Consider the following 18,312-nt stretch of genomic DNA (forward strand, 5'->3'; position numbering starts at 1 on the left):
TATACATAGCGCGCGCGCACCATGTCGGAGAGCCCTCGCCGGCTTCAGGTGTCCGGAGCGGCAGTAGAGGCCCGGCGGCGTTCGGATGGCGCCAGGGAGGCGCCGCCATCGGCAGCGGAGCCCCGACGGGCATCCGACTCAGGAGCAGCTCGAGCGCCTCGTCGCTCCGTCAGGTATAAACAGTTCCACAACAAGATCTAATACCCAAACTAAATCATAGAACCTTTGAGTTGAAAGAATAGTAAGAAAAAGACCAATATTTAGCCACTTCCGCACATGCAGTGGTAGTCGTGCAACACAGAGTGTTTGTGTGAGTGTAGATATAAAAACTACAAACTATATATATGCTTGACTCTGAAATCAATGGTTTTACAAATAATGATTAACATAATGATAATATAGTTTAATATTAAAATTAATTATTTTATTGAATCAGGCGTTACCTTGCAGAAGTCCTTGGTAGAAGGATATACACTTACAACTTATTAGAAGGAATTTGTGTGCACTAATCGGTGTAACATAACTCCTGAAGATGCACCGTGGGGTGAAACACGTGTTGAGTGATTTGACGGTGGCAGTTGAGTAATTCGCATTGTTTGCTGCATACGCGTTTATCAGCAGGACTGGCGGGCGGTGCACATTGTTGCACGACTACCACTGCATGTGCGGAAGTGGCTAAATATTGGTCCTTTTTTTACTAAGAATGGACTTCCTCAAGATAACGCCTGATTCCATTAAATATATAAAAGAATAGTGGTAATTTATATTAAAAATAAACTCTTCGAGTCAGAAGAGAGGTTCACTAATCCCGCCGAGTACTCCTGGCTTCCTTTCCACACGTACATCCATTACACTGTATAGGCAACATTATGTCATCGTCATCGGTGCATCGAAAAGGGGAATTCCACAGAAATATAATTGTTCATTTACGTATGTATAAATATGGACAAAGATCGAATGAATGAAAACTTCTACTTCGGACTTCATATTGTTACTATCTCAAGACCTTCCGGCCTTAGGAAGAATCCAACAACACTATCTACCTACACGGGTATAGGTGATCTTCTTGGAGATGTTTTTGGTGAACTATGCAAAGAACAGGTTTCTTATCTTATAGCTCGCGGTTCACTTTTTTGCCGCGATCTCATTTCAACTAAGCTATAGCAGCCCACAAGACTATATATAGTCTAATTCAGAGTTCCCCAAACTTTTTTGTGTCGTAGACCTTGCCATGTTATTCCGAGTTGGGTAGACCTCCTACTTACCTGATATTGATTTCCTGTAAATTTCTAACTGTAGTGAAGCTTAGTGTTAAAAACTTAAAGTAAAAACACATGTTAATTTATACATTTATTAATTGAATTTAAATTAAAACTACTCAAAATAAAATTTTGTATCTGTTATGTAAAATATACGTAACATTAAATAAACATAAAATAAACTATAAATAAAATAACATAAGCATTAATTTTTTTACTTCATAGATACTTTTATAAATGATGTAAATATTTTGATATTATAAGATAGTATGATATAAGTAAATAGGTACTATCAGTGAATGTGTTGAGATCCACTATCGTGGACCCCCATTTTCATTTCTTGCAGGTTGTCATAGACCCCTAGAGGTCGATATAGACCACTTTGGGAATCACTGGTCTAATTCAATAGAAAAACGAAAAATAAACAGATTCAGAAATCATTTTATAACATATAATAAGAAAATAGTTGATATTGACATAGCGTCGAAGAATATATATTGTGAGTAAAAACTCAAGTACGTGAGTCGTAACAGGCCTCTTACGAAACCGATTTATTGTATCTCATTCAGTATCTTTCGACGATCTTCACAGGATCGTCTGTCCATTTTGTGTATGGACATCTTATTTGGTCTTAATGTTTCGTGGTCACTCCAGCAACTTTATATCCCAGCCGCCACCTATTTGGTGTGTCCACTGCCACTGATCTCATGTTTGGTACTGGGGGGGAGGAATTCTCAGGATGGATGGATAGTACTCTGCCCTGTGGGAGAAGCACAGGGTTATGTGGGATTCCTACCTTCTAAAACCCCATCGGTGGTCGTCTTCAGTACCTTTAGAGGGGCCGCCGGATCTTGCACAAAACACGCAGCTGCCCCTCAGTACTGGAGGAAGCTATGCCTCCCCCCAATCCTTGGTGTACTGCAGCAACACGAGATTACTTCGCGTTGCTGTCCTTCATGGGTTCTCGGCCTCAACCTCTACAAACCAGATGTCATTTTAGACGCCGCTTACGACATGCAAAGAATACCTTAGACCTATATACTATAGCTTCATTTTCACTTTCATCACCTTTGTGTTTATGCTCGATGTAAGTTCATAGTAATCAATTGAGGTCAATACTTTCCATCACACGGCTCTCTGTTACCCTCATATCTCGACTTCCAACATTTTTCATCAACCATCAGTTCACCAGCACAGTCTTTATCACGTCAGATAAACGCTGTGATCAACGGTCTTCAGCTGCTAGCATCCAGAGACTTCCCATGACCTTGAGTATATAAAAAACCATATTATTTATGCCATAGTGAAAGAAGATGCACCAGTTCATCAATAAACAGCGAACGACGTCGCTACTGGGGCGGTTCGGAACCCCGATCTTCGGTGACTTCTCAAGTGTCTCAAATGGCACAAGTAAGTCAATGATACATAACTTTTTATAAATAATCAATTCTATTTTCTTCATAGCATTTTTAGTTACATCGGCTTTCTATTTTACATTTATACTAGCTGATCCCGCAAACGTTGTTTTGCAAAAAAAAAAGTTTTTAATTAACAAATAAAAAATAATTGTTGATCGTAGAGGGGTGAGAATTTAGGGTTGTATGTATTTTTGTATGCTGTATCATAATAAAATGAAAACCAAAAAAATTGTCTAAAAAATAAATTAAAAAAATTTAGGAGTGGACCACCCTTATCACATAGGGGTATGGAAAATAGATAGTAGCCGATTCTAAGACCTACTGAATACGCATATAAAATTTGGCAAAAATCGGTCGAGCCGTTTCAGAGGAGTTCAAGTTCGAACACCGTGACACGAGAATTTTATATATTAGATTATTAAAAAGCACATGACTTTAATTTATTTTACGCAATCATAAACGAACCACTACCTCCAGGTCCATATATTTTATGTCCACATAGGAGTTCCCATATATCCAACAGGTTTTCAATAGGACTGGTAGGAGATGGCTGATATCCAACGTCCACCAAAGACAATAACAGACCAAGGACACGGTCCTCAAGAGTAAAAGACGACCAGAGTACGTGAGATGCCACGTTCCGTTTGTAAACCGTCAGCTTAGGTTAGAGTCACTTTACAAATAGACCAGGAGGTATTTGAAAGGCACGCATCCACAACGTGGATATTTTTTCCGATCGCCTTTTCCCATTGCGCAGAATCAAGTTGAACACGATTTTGGTTCAGATGTACACGGGGCACGGGAGATTCGCTGAGATATATACCAGTGCATTGGACCAGATCGTGATGCACCTGGTGATCGACAGTTTCATATTTGGAGGACTTTCACTGTCTCCGAGATAGAGATACGGAAGCGAATAGAGATAACATTGCCTCCTAGAGGAAGATAATTCAGTACAAAATGAATAAATTAGGACATAAATTGAAAAAGGTCGGGTAAGAAAAAAGAATGCATATAAAATTAGAATTAAATACATAAATGTCATTGTAAAGTTATGTTACGTACTGTTGGTTTTGACGCGGTATGAAACACCACTAGTTCACAAGGAGTCCTTTATTCACAAATCATATGGTCAATATATTTTAACACAAAGTATACTTTCGCTCAGTCCAAACTACGCTTCCGAATCGCTTAAGAAATCACTGTTCAAATAACTTGACTAGTCACTTTATATCACTGATCGTAGATCTTAATCTTATAACTTAAAAAACAACACTGAACTGTCGACATGGGGAGTACACCTATTTATACTACAGGTAAGATTCTAGTAAGTTCGAGATAGTAGTCGGTTAGAATTTCCGAGAACCGTACACAAAAATCTATACATAATTTCAAGGTCACGCGTGTTCTTGATCCTAAGTTCTGTGTTTATTGTATAGAGGGTTCTGTAACTCGTGTTTCGTGACAGTTATAAGAGGTGGAAATTAATCTATAAAATAAGTCTAGTGATGATAAAATAAGAAACACACTGAACGGAAGGAATGCTAAAGATGATGAGAATAAATTATATTGTGATGAAAGATAAAAGAATAATAATATAGCTTAAGAAATATGAACGAAGAATTTATATATATCCAAAACTATGCTTTTATTCAGTGATCTCAAATCCACAGCCAAACAACTGCTATTAGTTTTGTGAAGTTATATTACCTTACTGTAATTTTAATTTGCACATCTGCTATTCTTTGTCGGTGTATCTATAAATTTACTCTTTAAGAATATACTGATTAATAACTATAGCTAAAATTAATTAAGATAGAAAAGATTAATTATGTTTAAATGTTAATTAAGTTGATTTATTCCAGACTTACCGTCGCGAAACCAACCAACCAAAAGCAGGAGTAGTGATAACATCATTCAGACAGTCGCATAGAAGGTAAAATTGATGTAAATATATCTGTGACATACTTGTCTGTATAATCGATTAAATAATTATGATATCTATTGATCACTTTAGCACAAATCGGGTGATAACAATTTTCTATGTTCTGGCATGTAGTTTTTTTTTATTAACTCTAATAAAATTTCTTTATCAATCTTTTGGACAAATGCTTTTGCATGATGTTCCATATAAATTTATCAAACATAGGATTTTGATTAGATATATATAGTTTAACTTAAAAGATCTATAGGATATCTTTGTATGATTTAATATGTTTAAAATTCGTTCAACAGCTTCGGAAAAGACCTGATTTGGTAAGTGTGCGGTCAAGGTAAAAATTGTAGAAGTCCTTGTAGAACCGCCGTAGTGGATTATTTGGACAATGTTATGCTTAATATAGAACGTATTTAACCCTTTATACAAAATTGCCTCCTGAAAAGATCGTAACCAAAATACAGGGTCCTCCACTTTGTTAATTTATGACGAGTTTCATAATAATATTGTAAAGAAACTTTATGATGGTTTGGTTTCATTTATATACATCTTGACCTTTATTTATAGGGTAAAATTTGTTATTTATATTCATCAAACACAAAGAGGCACAGCTTTCAAAATTATTAAACACAGATTTACTATCATTCGCTTCAGTAATTAGTGATTTAAAAAATTTTTCTTCTATTTCAAATCAAAGTAGATTGCACCAAATTTTCAAAGATATCTTTATTAAAATTTTTGCGTTAATCAATTGGCTTAAAATCTAAAATTTCAAAATTACTCTATCACATTTTTTGCATGCCTAAATCTTCTATACGTTTCCTACTTATTCTTCACTTTATCTTCTTTTATCTCACGTAGTTTTTGTTATCTTTAACACATTTAAATGTTTCCTCTCTGCATGTTTTACCTTTATCTATATCTTCGTCTTTGAATCTTTTATCTTTTTTAATTCTATATTTCATTACTCTTTCACATTACTTAATTTCATATATCTAAGGTAAAAAAAAATACAGTTAAATAAAAATTTAATTATCTACAGTAAGGTGTATTTGTTTAATCTCCTCTGCAAAAGCGTAATGTATGTATGTTTTGTATAGGAGCAGTACATCGACGGCTGCAGTTGCGTTTGCTGTTGCTACATCAGCATCATCAAACCCTCGATCTCCACCACCGACTTCTCCACCTCACAACCGTCGCGACTCTGTCATATCAACGGCCGCTACCATGAGAGTACTTAATGTATTGCGGTAAGAAAATAACCTAAAGGTTTCGAAACATTGTATAGGGAGGGCCAAAAATTTTTGCAAATAGCAACACTTGATTTCTCCAAAACCGTGAGAGTAAGGGGCGCGCGGGTGCCAACGGCGAGACGGAACACATCTCGACAATGTAATTTTTAAAAAATTAATTTTAATAAATGATAATTACGGTAAATAAATCATAAACAAAATAGCATTTGTACTTTTATTTGTACACATGTTTCAAAAGTGCAAAAATTTATGGCCCACCCTATATATTGTATTGTACCGTATCTATCTTTACTGAAGCAAAACACTATGTCAAGTATATCAAATAGCTGTTCCAGATGGAATACATATATTTACAAAATTCAGCGGGAACAAAGGGTTCCGACAAACCCACGGCTTATAAAAACCACGCAATCCGTCATGTATTTTTTTTATTTATTTAAGAATTATAAAAAAAAAGTATAAAATTAATATATAAATGGAGAATAATTAGCCATATTCACATAATTTACACAAATTAAACAAATGACAAACAAAGTCAGCGCGGCGCCATTTTGTTTTTGTTACGTCAAATGTAATATATTTGAGGTTATCTATTCGTATGTAATGTTTATTGATGTAAATTAAAATATAAGTATTTAAAATAATAAATACTAAATATAATTGAATTATTAATGTTATATATTTATTATTGACTATTTATTATTTTCAAAATGAAAAATAATTTTAATAAAATATTTCATAGAAAATTAGTGAATTTTATATCAAAGATCAAATTAAAATATTTATTGCTAAATCGAATAAATAATATAAATAACACACTGTAATTTTAAGTGGTTTAATTTAATTATATTTTTGGATTTATAACTATGGTATACGTTTTTTATAAATATATCAGTAACATCTCATATTTGCCAAATAGGCTGATAGAAAAAATTAGCCCTTAGTAACATTGTAGTATGGATAAAAAAAATTAGAAACTTTTATGTATTTGTTGAACATTTTTCGTTAGGCATTGGATATCGAAGCATTCTTCCGACTTCTGGTCCGACGAGCGTCTTCGAGGGCTGACCATGGACTTCCTGAAGGAGATAGAGGGCAGCCCAGGACTGCTGCCCGCGGAACACAAAGCAGCTGCACAGCTGCTCCGTCTCCTGGAACGAGCTCCTGACAGGGCCATCGACCTAAAAGCCATCTTCGCCCCGCCGCCGGTATTTCAATCACTTTTTAACCCTTAGTGTTTTTTTTTTAATATTAATGTGTTTGCTTGAGGGTCTAGATGAAGGGAAAAATAGATTTTTTTTTAATTTCGTTGGAAAGAATATTATGCAACTGTAAAATACGTACAGCCAACCTACAAAAAAAACTAATAGTAATGTAAACATTCGGTTTAAAAGATTGGTATCAAAATTAAAACTCTAGGTTATTAAGAGTTAAATATACATCTCCTAAAGTTTGTATATATAATGGTTGTTGCAAAGCTACAAAGACAAGGGTTAAAAAAAATATTTCTCACTTGTCAGCAAAAAACTTCAGTGTATCAACGGCAACAAAAATCACGTGACGTGGTTATTTTTTAAAAAATAACATATAAAATAATAAAAAGTATTTTAAAAGGACTCGTCTTACAAAGTGTACGTGAGGTCACACTAGGTTCACTTCGACAAAGCAATAGACACACTTAAACTTGCAGCGCAAAAGCGCTGCATCGCGGTTTTGCGTCGCGTAGCATTCAAGCGGATAACCAAACACGCTGTATATTTCAGTGATTCCCAAAGTGGTCTATATCAACCCCTAGAGGTCTATGACAACCTGCAATAGGTCTACGTCAGCAAAAAAAAACATTTGGGGGTCCATGAAATTAAAATGGAGGTCGACGATAGTGGATCTCAACACATACACTGATAGTACCTATTTACTTACATCGTACTATCTTATAATATCAAAACATTTACATTGTTTATAAAAGTACCTATCAAGTAAAAAAATTATTATATATGTTTATAAAATTGTGTAAGTTGTAGGATGTTGGTATTCGTTTTATGTCTTCTCACTAAAAATATTGACTTATTGCTTAAGTTATTTTATCTATAATTTATTTTATGTCTATTTAATGTTACGTATATTTTACATAACAGATACAAAATTTTATTTTGAGTAGTTTTAATTTAAACTCCATTAATAAATGTGTAAATTAACATGTGTTTTTACTTTAAGTTTTTAACACTAAACTTCACTACAATTAGAAATTTACAGGAAATCAATATCAGGTAAGTAGGGGGTCTACCCAACACGGAAAAACATGGCAAGGGGTCTTCGACACAATAAAGTTTGGGGAACTCTGGTATATTTAGATAGATTTTCCAGGTTCCAATAGCGACAGTAATATCTATTTTACCTTATATCGAGATTGATTTATCGTACAGGTTCCAACAAAGGAGAGCATTGAGACGCTATCAGCGCTGGAGATCGCTGAGCAAATGACATATTTGGATTACCAGATCTTCAGCTCTATTCACAGCGAGTGAGTTGGTGTTTTTTTCTTAACCACCTTACACTGTTGTGTATATAGCCAGTATATAGTTCCGATTCCTCGGAATTAAATTGGTAGGGCGTAAAACGCATTAAGCCTTTGTTTTTAAAAAAAAAAAAACACACGTGGACTATATTAATGAATTTAAAGGTCACCGAGAACTTCTACATGCTACGTTACTTTTATTCTTCTGTTCTTCTCATAGAACGAACTCTTCGAACATAGCTCTCTGAAACCCAATGAGGATCGATATTAAAAACCTCGTTTTAGATTATGACATCAACGGTATCATGTTCAATTTCAGTCGCTGAGAGATGTTTGATGATGGTGAATGGAAAAACACTCGAATTTACTTCTAAAGATTTAATTAGTTCAACTGCTTAACTGGTCCTTCTCCTAATTAAAACAACAACTGTCATCTGTCAAATTTTTAAGATGTCATTAGAAATTTTTTAAATATTCCCGCTAAAACTGAACCCTCTCATATATATTTACGTATAGAAACTAGTTTCTTTAATTATTCTATTTGGTAATGCGCCGCGCTTATTTAATGTCGGTAAAACAGTGTCTGTTTAACCTTTACATTTCATAGATGGCGCTGTTAATAATGGTGTTATAATGATATCCATTGCGGTCGCCTGTCGGTAAAGCAGTTATATTTGTGTAAAAATAAACTTTGAAAAGAAATTGACAATTTAAATTGACAATTTTTATTTTTAAGCATTTACCTACATATATATATATATATACATATCTATGTGCAGTGTATATTCTTGTATATGTATCGCCTTCCCCACGGAATAAAATGCCAATCGCAATTATCATTTTTATCGGGTTTTTTAAACATTTGCAATCTATGAGTTCTAATACACCTTGTCAATTTTTTTCCATAATTTTCTGACTAAAAATGGCGGAGATAGGCAAAGTCGCCTTTTTTTTTGAATAAACAAACGAAAAGATTATTCGAAATAAGTAAAGATATCACTCCTATTCGGCATGCTAAGTGAAGATACAGTTATGTTCATATAAATACTTTTTCTACTTTATGTAGCCAAAATTTGAAATATAACCGATATTTAGTTTTTGGTCTCTCCTGAAATGCACTTTCGGACTTATATATATTCGATGTGGGGAGCGATACATATAGTTTTGAAATATAAAATATGATGAAAACATTGTATTAATTGTAAATATGTCAATCCTATCTAAAAGACGTGCCATGGTGGAGCCTTTTGACCAGTGGCAGGCGTTCTACAGCTGAAACAATGGTGATGAATTCACCGCCTTCAGTTAATATAGCATGCGCTTCCTGCAGGGAGTTCCTGGGCCAGGCGTGGACAAAAGCGGATAAAGCAGATCGCGCGCCGCACATTCTTATGATGACGGGCCACTTCAACCATCTCTCCAACCTGGTTATATCCGAGATACTCAAGAAATACACGCTGACAGGTAATAAACCACATAATGTGACTATTCACCTCATTATTAAAGATATATACTGTTTAACGTTTTAGCGCTGGCAGCTGTTTTGGGTCACCAAATTACGAGTAGCTTTGCGTGTCTAAAGAAAGACGTTTCGATAGAGAGTGATTTTATTTCTATTGTCTATTGTCTCGTATGATGTTGGTGCTGTTAGCCTTGAGGCTCTTACAGCTTCATCGGAATTGAGTTCACGGAACGGAGGGGTCCGTGAACTTTACAAAGTTTGAGTGTCGGAACTCGCATCAGGGCTCGGTGGATATCAGTGCTCGGTGGAGATTTTATTTCGAAAAATAACTTCTATTTATATGTGCGAATGAAGGCGCTCCATTTGGCGTCCCTCTCGCACACTTTAAGAGGTAGTGCCGCATAAAACACGCGTTCGGAAAGTAGCTGTCGAACAGAGTATGCGCGCGGAGCTGCCACAACGTAAAAACATGTTTATTAAATAAAGCAGGTTAGCAACCTTTTTGATCAACGTACCAATTGAAATTTTAAAACTTTTTGCTTTATTTTTAATAATCATTAGTATAAGAAAATATATAAATGCTAATGCGAAATAAAAATAAACAGGATAAGAATGGAATAACGAACGTTCCTGAAAATTTGAATGAGAAATTTTACACCGACACAGGCGTACATAATGCGTACGCATCTTTCTTATCTTACACAAATCTGTTTTGATCGGTGGTTATTATAGATTAATTGTTTTGGTTTATCATGTACCGCCATTTTAATTTTATAACAAAATATTGTCGAGAGAAAATCAATTAAATAAATTCAATTTTATAAATACTTGGCGGGCCGTATAAAAAATCTTTAACGTGCCGCGGGTTGCACATCCCTGGTGCATTTAAATTTGTTTGGAAATAGTCATGTACCAATTAAAACGACGCCACGTATTTTTTTTTAAATTAATGTTATTAAAAAAGGTTAAATAAACTTTTTACTTAGTGTTCAAGTTATGCAAAACGCGTCCGTACTTCATAACGGCAGCGTAATAACTACCACGTAAGAATATAACATACCAGTGTCCAATATACCTTTAAAGTGATCGCACGTCGTTTTATTTCAAAATCAATACAGTAATACCCCGCTTTACGCGAGGGATAGGTTCCAAAAAAAATCGCGTTAACTGAGATTCGCGTATAACGAGGTTTATGATTAAAAATAGTCAAAAATTATTACAAAAAAATACAAATCATTTTAATCAATCACTTTAATTCTAGGAACACTTCATGCAATACATTCTCTTTGTATTTTACGGAAAAATACATCTATTGTCTTTTGGGTAACGTTTTGTTTACGTTCTTGTAAAATGCGTTCATAACACCCAAGACTATTTTTAATTGTTTGACAGATGGTCAAGACACCATAGAGAAGTTGATGACTACATTATATTTATACGCACACTTTCGCGTAATTCGAGGCATTTGAGCGCGAAATCTGCAATTCGCGTTATAGTGAAACCGCGTATAACGAGGTCGCGTAAAGCGGGGTATTACTGTATACAGGTACAACAAAAAATTTAACCTTAAAAATATGAACACCCAATGGTGTTATTTCTATGACTAGAAATATTTGTATACATATTTTTATTTCCAGTTGTAAGTAAACCTTCTGTAAATAAGGCATAGTACAGGGGTGGTCAAACTGCGGCTCGCGAGCATATGGCCCTGTGAACGATTATTTTTGGCTCCGATTGATCGTCAAAATATTTCAATATTTAAATTTATATAACCTATGTCAGCTCCTGGGAAACTGAAATAAATTACTGGTGTGAATAATTGTTATACAAAAAAATAGGAAAATCCAAACACCGATCATAATTAACAAGCCGGCATTTTAAATATTATGAGGGCTGTCGTATACGTGTGCGTGTATTTTGTACATTTATTTAAATAATTTCTATAAATAGGATTCTTGTAATAAAATATTCTTTTAAGTGTTTTAATTACGTATTCAATAGCAGTTTGCAAAAAATTTCAAATTATGAAAAATGTCTCGCACTGTCAAAGAACTTGATTGGCCAACTTGGAACCTTTGATATAGTAAATCCTAATGCATTTGTTTATCGAAAAAGAAAATTTTTTTTCCACAAATCGTGAATCGTTTATTATTACTAAATTTAAAAATTCTGAAATACGTCTCATATTCATATATATTTCAAAGTTTCAGCTTGACGTTGAATTGTGAGACACTTTGTATGTAAATCAACTTGCAAGTATTGTGAGGTATGACTACACAGAAGAAAAATGAAAATGAGCAGATTATAAAGGTACATTAAGAGAAGAGAAATATTTCACAACGCAGCATACTCTTTCTCATCCAATATCTATAAAATTAGTGATGAATCAGTCATTAAGCAGGTGATAATTTAATATATTCCATCGCGAACGCATAGATTGCGAAGGGTGAAAGAAAAGAATAGAAATAAAAGTATCAAATAAAAAAAATATTTACCGAAGTTGTAGCATCCCTGTTCCATATATGGTGGGAGAGGGGCGTGGGGTCCCCAAAAAGGGAGGGTCAATAAATAAACACTTACTGAGGGTCATGATCAAGGGAGAGTCTTGACACGTAACATTACTTCGCACAGGTAGAGTAGCTGCAATAGAAAAGTGGGCGGCCGTAGCGGATATAGCCCGCTGTCTGCACAACTTCAACGGAGTCCTACAGATCTGCGCAGCACTCTCCAACACCTCCATCTACCGACTGAAGAAGACATGGGAGAAGGTCTCGAAAACTGTAAGTTGATGACGTCATTTCTTCTTTCTCTATCCAACCATCCCTGTTAGAATGGGATGGAGTTTAGTTTAATAAATGATTACTAGATGTCGCTACAGAGAGCGTTGTTAAATATTATTTCAGAGAAAAATAAATATATAAATATGATAAATAAAACGCATTTAACACTGATCATTTTATAATAGAATTTTAAAGCAAAATTTTAATAATATTACGAGATTATGTTTTCAATAACAATATTTTGATCACTTTCTAACGCGCCATTTTTTTAAATTTTGAGAGTAAAATGTTTTGACAGCTCAGCACGTATTAGTTCCATGGCGAGGAAAATGATAGCCAGGAGTGACGTTAGCACAACGACAGCGTTCGTATCACTGATGACATTCGAATTCAAATCGGCGTTCGAATTTCAATTCTAACACGCAAGAATTATTTGACATAAAAGTATTATTGCCGTACTGGCCAGCAACATAGAGCGCGAACGCTACAGATGTAAATTAAAATTTTTATTCTGTGGTTTGCACGATTAGTTCGTGCAAACCACAGAATAAAAATTTTCATTAAATATTCAAATCTATCCACAATGTCTTCCTCGTGCAGTAACGAAACTAAAAAAAAATACCGAATTTTTCTAAGTTCTTACAATTTTTGCAATTATCAACACTGGTCGCTTGTGGGTTAATAATATATTTTTGCTGTACAAGTGAACCGTATTTGCGGGGCGGTTGTGTAATTTACGCGGTATGATATAACATATTATGCAGTGACAGTTGTTACAATGTCGGTTGTCGGTTTATAGCAGATAAGTATTCAGAGCTGATAGTAATTTCTTTCTGCTTCTTATAGTGTTAAAATATTAAAAATGCCTGTTGAATAAAGATATTCGAAATTTGAATTTGAATTGTCCTGATACAAAACACCGGAAATGATGTAATGTTAATAGCATGATACATTTAAAAAATATATATCTTTTCAGAGCAAACAGACAATTGAGAAGATGCAGACGATCATATCGTCGGAATGCAGGTTCAGGATCCTGAGGGATGCGCTGCACAGGTGAGCCATTAAAATCATCATCTTCACCATTTCACTAGCAGCGACAACAACCAGCCGCAGAATACTGCGCGCTACAAAACTAGAAGCGTTCGTATATATACCTTTCTCTGTCGTACACATCTTCCGTCGCTCTCACACAAACGACACGCGTGATTGGTTGTAAAGCAGGGATTGTGATTGGTTGTGTAAATAAGGTTAGTTCAAGAATTGGTCTCAGCAAATGTATATACGTCTGGAACCTATAGCCTTCCGTCGATAAGTCCACACCCTCACAGGAGTGCACCTTCGCGGCACCTAAACCACCGTCAATCATTCTCCAGGACAAATGAACCTGGAAAACTATCTCTCTGTAGCATGACCACGGTAGAGCATTACCGTATGCTCATCTGCTATCTCAGGGCTGTGAGACTCTCGTTCCACACTTAGGCCCTTCTTGAGAACGCCACATCCGCGTTGTCGCCCGCGAGCTTCAGGTGGAAATCTCCACCGATGAGATCGCACAGGGAATAGCTGGCGACCAACATAACTTCTATCAACTAACAAACATAAAATTCAGTTTGTCCTTTGCAGTCCAGTTGATTTTAACTCCAGGAAACAGTCTCCTAAACATCAGTAAAACGTCTAGATATAGGGCTCTTCCATAGCTTTTTCTACAGCTGGGTTCATGCTTCCTACATATAACGTCTTACGAAAACCTCAACGAGATCATATATCCACCTTATGGTTCTATGTCTTTCGCTTGCCGTGTCTTGGTCACTCCAGAAAACTAGGTCCACAGCTGCCATCTATTTTGTGCGCTGTTTCTTACCTACTGCCACTTTAACTTGCCAATCCGCTGGGTCATGTCTGAACTATATATACGAGTATATAGAACATTGGATTTTTTTTAAAAAGGAGTTCGAGTATTGTTAATTGAATTTAAGAAACATAGATGGCGTTGTTACGAAATCTTAAATATTAATTTTTAATCTGTCTATAGTCTATAGTCTCGTGTGAAGTTTGTGCTGTTAGCCTTGCGGCTTTTACAGCTTCATCGGAAATGAGTTCACAGAACGGAGGGGTAATGGGAACACAGGGGTGGAACACTGGTAGGGGTGAAGGGAAGAAGGTGGGAACGTTAACTATATATTTTTAATCTGTGTTTTTATTTATACCCAGGTGTGATCCACCATGCATACCGTATCTGGGCATGTACCTCTCCGACCTCTCGTTCATCGAGGAGGGGACCTCCAACTACACCCCCGACGGTCTCCTGAATTTCTCCAAAATGAGAATGGTAATAAAAAATATTATCGTTTTATCTATCTTCATTTATATGAGCAGATAGAATTCAAATTTGGAATTCGAAAATTCTTTATTTAATTCTGATTAAACACTCCTCGACATCACAGTCTACTACCTGTTTAGATAATAAATTAATGAAGCCTGAGAATAGGCGAAAGGAGGCATAGGCCTCACCGAAAGGTCTCCGTATCCAGCGACTTCCTTGACTATGTCGCCAGTCCACCAAATGTAGGCCTGACATAGTCATTTCTTCTTCTTATTTTCAGCTGATGGATGCCCACTGCAAGACATACATAGTCCTACCCCAAAGATAACCACGATGACCGGTCCTGTGTTGTCCTCATCCAGAGAATTCCCGCGACTTTAATCATGTCGTCAGTTTACCTAGTGGAGGGGGGGGGGGCGTCGACCTGCTTGTTGTTGCCACACAAGAACCTTTCGCCCCCAACGGTCATCAGCTTCACGAGCGATGTGCCTCTCAAGCTAACAATTGTTCGTTAGAAAAGGAATATGTACCTACTTCTGCCAACGCAGTAGTAGTCGTGCAATAAAGTGCGCCGCCCGCCAGCCCGCTGATAAATGCGCATGCGACAAACAATGCGAATTACACAACTACCATCGTTAAATCACTGAACACGTGTTTCACCCCTCCACGGGGCATCTTCAGGAATAATGTTACACCGATTAGTGCCAAACACAGAGTGCTATTATTAGTAGTGTTATTGGACGACTACTACTGCATTGGCGGAAGAAGCTATATATAGGTCCTTTACTAACTTAGTATGAACTTCCGCAAAATAACGCCTGAATCCATTAGCAATTGTTCGAGCTATGTCGCCCTATACATTACTCTCTGGTGGAACTAGAGCCTATTTATGAGTCCCGTTAATTTATATAATATAGAGTAGTTACACTTTATTATTTAATATTTCCGAAATAAAGAAAATCTACTCTAGACCGAAGAATATGATTGTTTACCTTTTTTGCATGTTTTCACAGATAGCGCACGTGATTCGTGAGATAAGAAACTTCCAACAAACCCCGTACAAGATAGATCATATACCTAAGGTAATTTTTTATAGTAATATTATATTACAGTACCCGACAATAAATATTGCACATCGACCTTTGGAAAGAGACAATCGGCTAATTACGGCTTCGTAGAGCGGTATCCCTGTCACACGATTTTATTCTTTTTTATTACATTATTTTTTGGTGTATGTATAATTGTGTTTATTATGTACAGTTGTAATTTTCTTAACAAATATACAATCCTAAGAAACATTATTTGAACATGTTTTTTTTATTATATTTTACCGCAGCTTAAAGTCACCACTTATAGAAAATTTGTGTATTTTATACAAAGAATAAAAATAATTACCAAAAGAAGCAAACAATACTCGTTGTAACAGCTCCTAATAGATATCGGACTGTTTGTATTTTAGCCGATTGTCTCTTTCCAAAGGTCGATGTGCAATATTTAGCGCCGGGTATTGTGATAACTTTTCCTTATTTATTATTATTAAGGTGAATGGTATAGACGATATAAGCACAGTATTTTTTTTAAACTACAAACTGATGGTCAAAGCTAAATCGAAACTTGAGCCATGGTTGCTGACTGTACTATTGCGAGAAGCATATTCTGAATCGACTATAATTATTGGTCATATTGTATATATATGATATGTATTATACCTTATTTATTATTAGTATATATGTTATATACATATGTATGTTTTGTTCACGTTAACTACCCATTATTTATGCTTTTATCATTTCCATACTATGGTTGTCTGGAATCCATTGCCTCGTGTGATAAGGCCGCCCATTGTACTTTTTTATTATTACGAATCTATTTTAATGTTTCCTAGCGTGTACAATGAAGAGTACTAAATAAATAAAAAATCAGCGGAAAATTTTTCTTTAAACTGCAAAAGTTATTCGTAGTTAAATCTGAACTTTCTGGGAACTTTCGCCATGGTTACTGACTGTACCACTGCGAAAAGCATATTCAGTATAAGTTTGACACGAGCAATACTTGATCATGTCTATAAGATATGGTATAGGACATAAGCAGAGCGTTTTGTTTAAACTATAAGCTCATGTTCTAAGTTAAATCCAAAAGCCTACAAGGCAATCTCCGTAGTGTCTGACTGTACTTTTGTCTGGAACATTAAGAATGAACTAGAAATTTGGCGCGTAATGTACAATATACATGTATGGTTACAGGTGTGCGACTTCCTGTTGGACCGGTCGTTGATTATACCAGAAGAACGGCAGTACACTCTATCGTTGGAGCTGGAGCCTCGGGCGGCTCGTGGATCAGCTGGTGGTTTAGCCGGAGCCCCTGCACCAGCTTCTCCTGCATCACCGGCAGCGCAGCGTCGTCGTCGTGCCTCCCTCGCTGCCCTCGCACCACTTCGCTCTGAACGCTAAGCTTCAAATCCGATTATTTATTCTATATTCAACATAAGATGTCAACATTTCCGCTAATCGACGTTCACTGCAAGACATATATATGATGATATTTCAATACAGAAGAACTTTAAATGGTATATATGGTTTAACATAACAATGTAAAATACTATAACAGTCATAATTATGCCATTTATAATTATGATATCGAATTGACTCCAGAACTGAATTTTAATAGAAACTTGAATCAAGTTTACCTGGTCTATATATTCCTAAAAATAATTCTAGGGTTCGTAACGTATCCACATCTGAAGAGAAATTACAAACACGAACAAGGTTTTTTTCTTCTCTTTCAGTAGTTATTATTCTTCTCCAATACCCACCATGACGGATCTTGCGTTGGCCATTTCCAGCCTTATTGTAGTTAAAACAAATTATTTTCAAGGTGCAATATCACTGAAACATATTGTAGGGCTTTCTTTTATTCGTTTTTGTTTGATAATTTTTTTATTAGTAAAAAAATTGAATGATCATCGAAAAGAAAGCTGCTGTCCTAAAACTGAGTCTCGCTTTTACTAGCTAAACCAACAGATTACTTATATTAGCTATGAATAATCAACGTGAACCTGTAAGCTAGCTGTCAACTGCGCAAAGTTCATAGCAAACTGTCAAATGCGCATAGTTCATATTGAACTGTCAAATTTTAATTATTCCCGCGTAAATTTGTTTACCTGTCAACCTTCAAAAAAGTTTTACAAAACATAAAATAAAGATGAATAAAATTAATAGTGAAAGGGAAACAAGATACATTTTTATATAAAAACCAATACCTCGCTTTGCGTCGTTTCGTTTTGCGTTTTTTTCGAAGTTGCGTCGCTGCTTTATTAGTACTAATTTTCACAGCGCGTCGTTAGATTTTCGAGGTTGCGTTCGA

At 35.5% G+C, this 18,312-nt stretch overlaps 1 protein-coding gene across 1 annotated transcript in view; it reads left to right on the top strand.

The window, feature by feature from the left end:
* Positions 1–17,431, top strand: part of LOC137923457 (ras-specific guanine nucleotide-releasing factor 1-like) — a 53,726-nt gene extending 36,295 nt beyond the window's left edge. Inside the window, exons 20-31 of the mRNA XM_068766716.1 lie at positions 10–173; positions 2,564–2,669; positions 4,543–4,613; positions 5,714–5,863; positions 6,876–7,074; positions 8,290–8,387; positions 9,712–9,845; positions 12,475–12,623; positions 13,600–13,679; positions 14,838–14,955; positions 15,963–16,031; positions 17,193–17,431. Of these exons, the coding sequence (XP_068622817.1) occupies positions 10–173; positions 2,564–2,669; positions 4,543–4,613; positions 5,714–5,863; positions 6,876–7,074; positions 8,290–8,387; positions 9,712–9,845; positions 12,475–12,623; positions 13,600–13,679; positions 14,838–14,955; positions 15,963–16,031; positions 17,193–17,399 (1,545 nt within the window). The 3' untranslated portion in view covers positions 17,400–17,431. The remainder of the gene's footprint in view (positions 1–9; positions 174–2,563; positions 2,670–4,542; positions 4,614–5,713; positions 5,864–6,875; positions 7,075–8,289; positions 8,388–9,711; positions 9,846–12,474; positions 12,624–13,599; positions 13,680–14,837; positions 14,956–15,962; positions 16,032–17,192) is intronic.
* The last annotated feature ends 881 nt before the right edge of the window (positions 17,432–18,312 follow it).

Source organism: Battus philenor, unplaced genomic scaffold (genome assembly GCF_028537555.1).
Source record: "Battus philenor isolate CCGP_79_NKW_IND1 unplaced genomic scaffold, ilBatPhil1.0.hap1 SCAF_21, whole genome shotgun sequence".
Lineage (NCBI taxonomy): Eukaryota > Metazoa > Arthropoda > Insecta > Lepidoptera > Papilionidae > Battus > Battus philenor.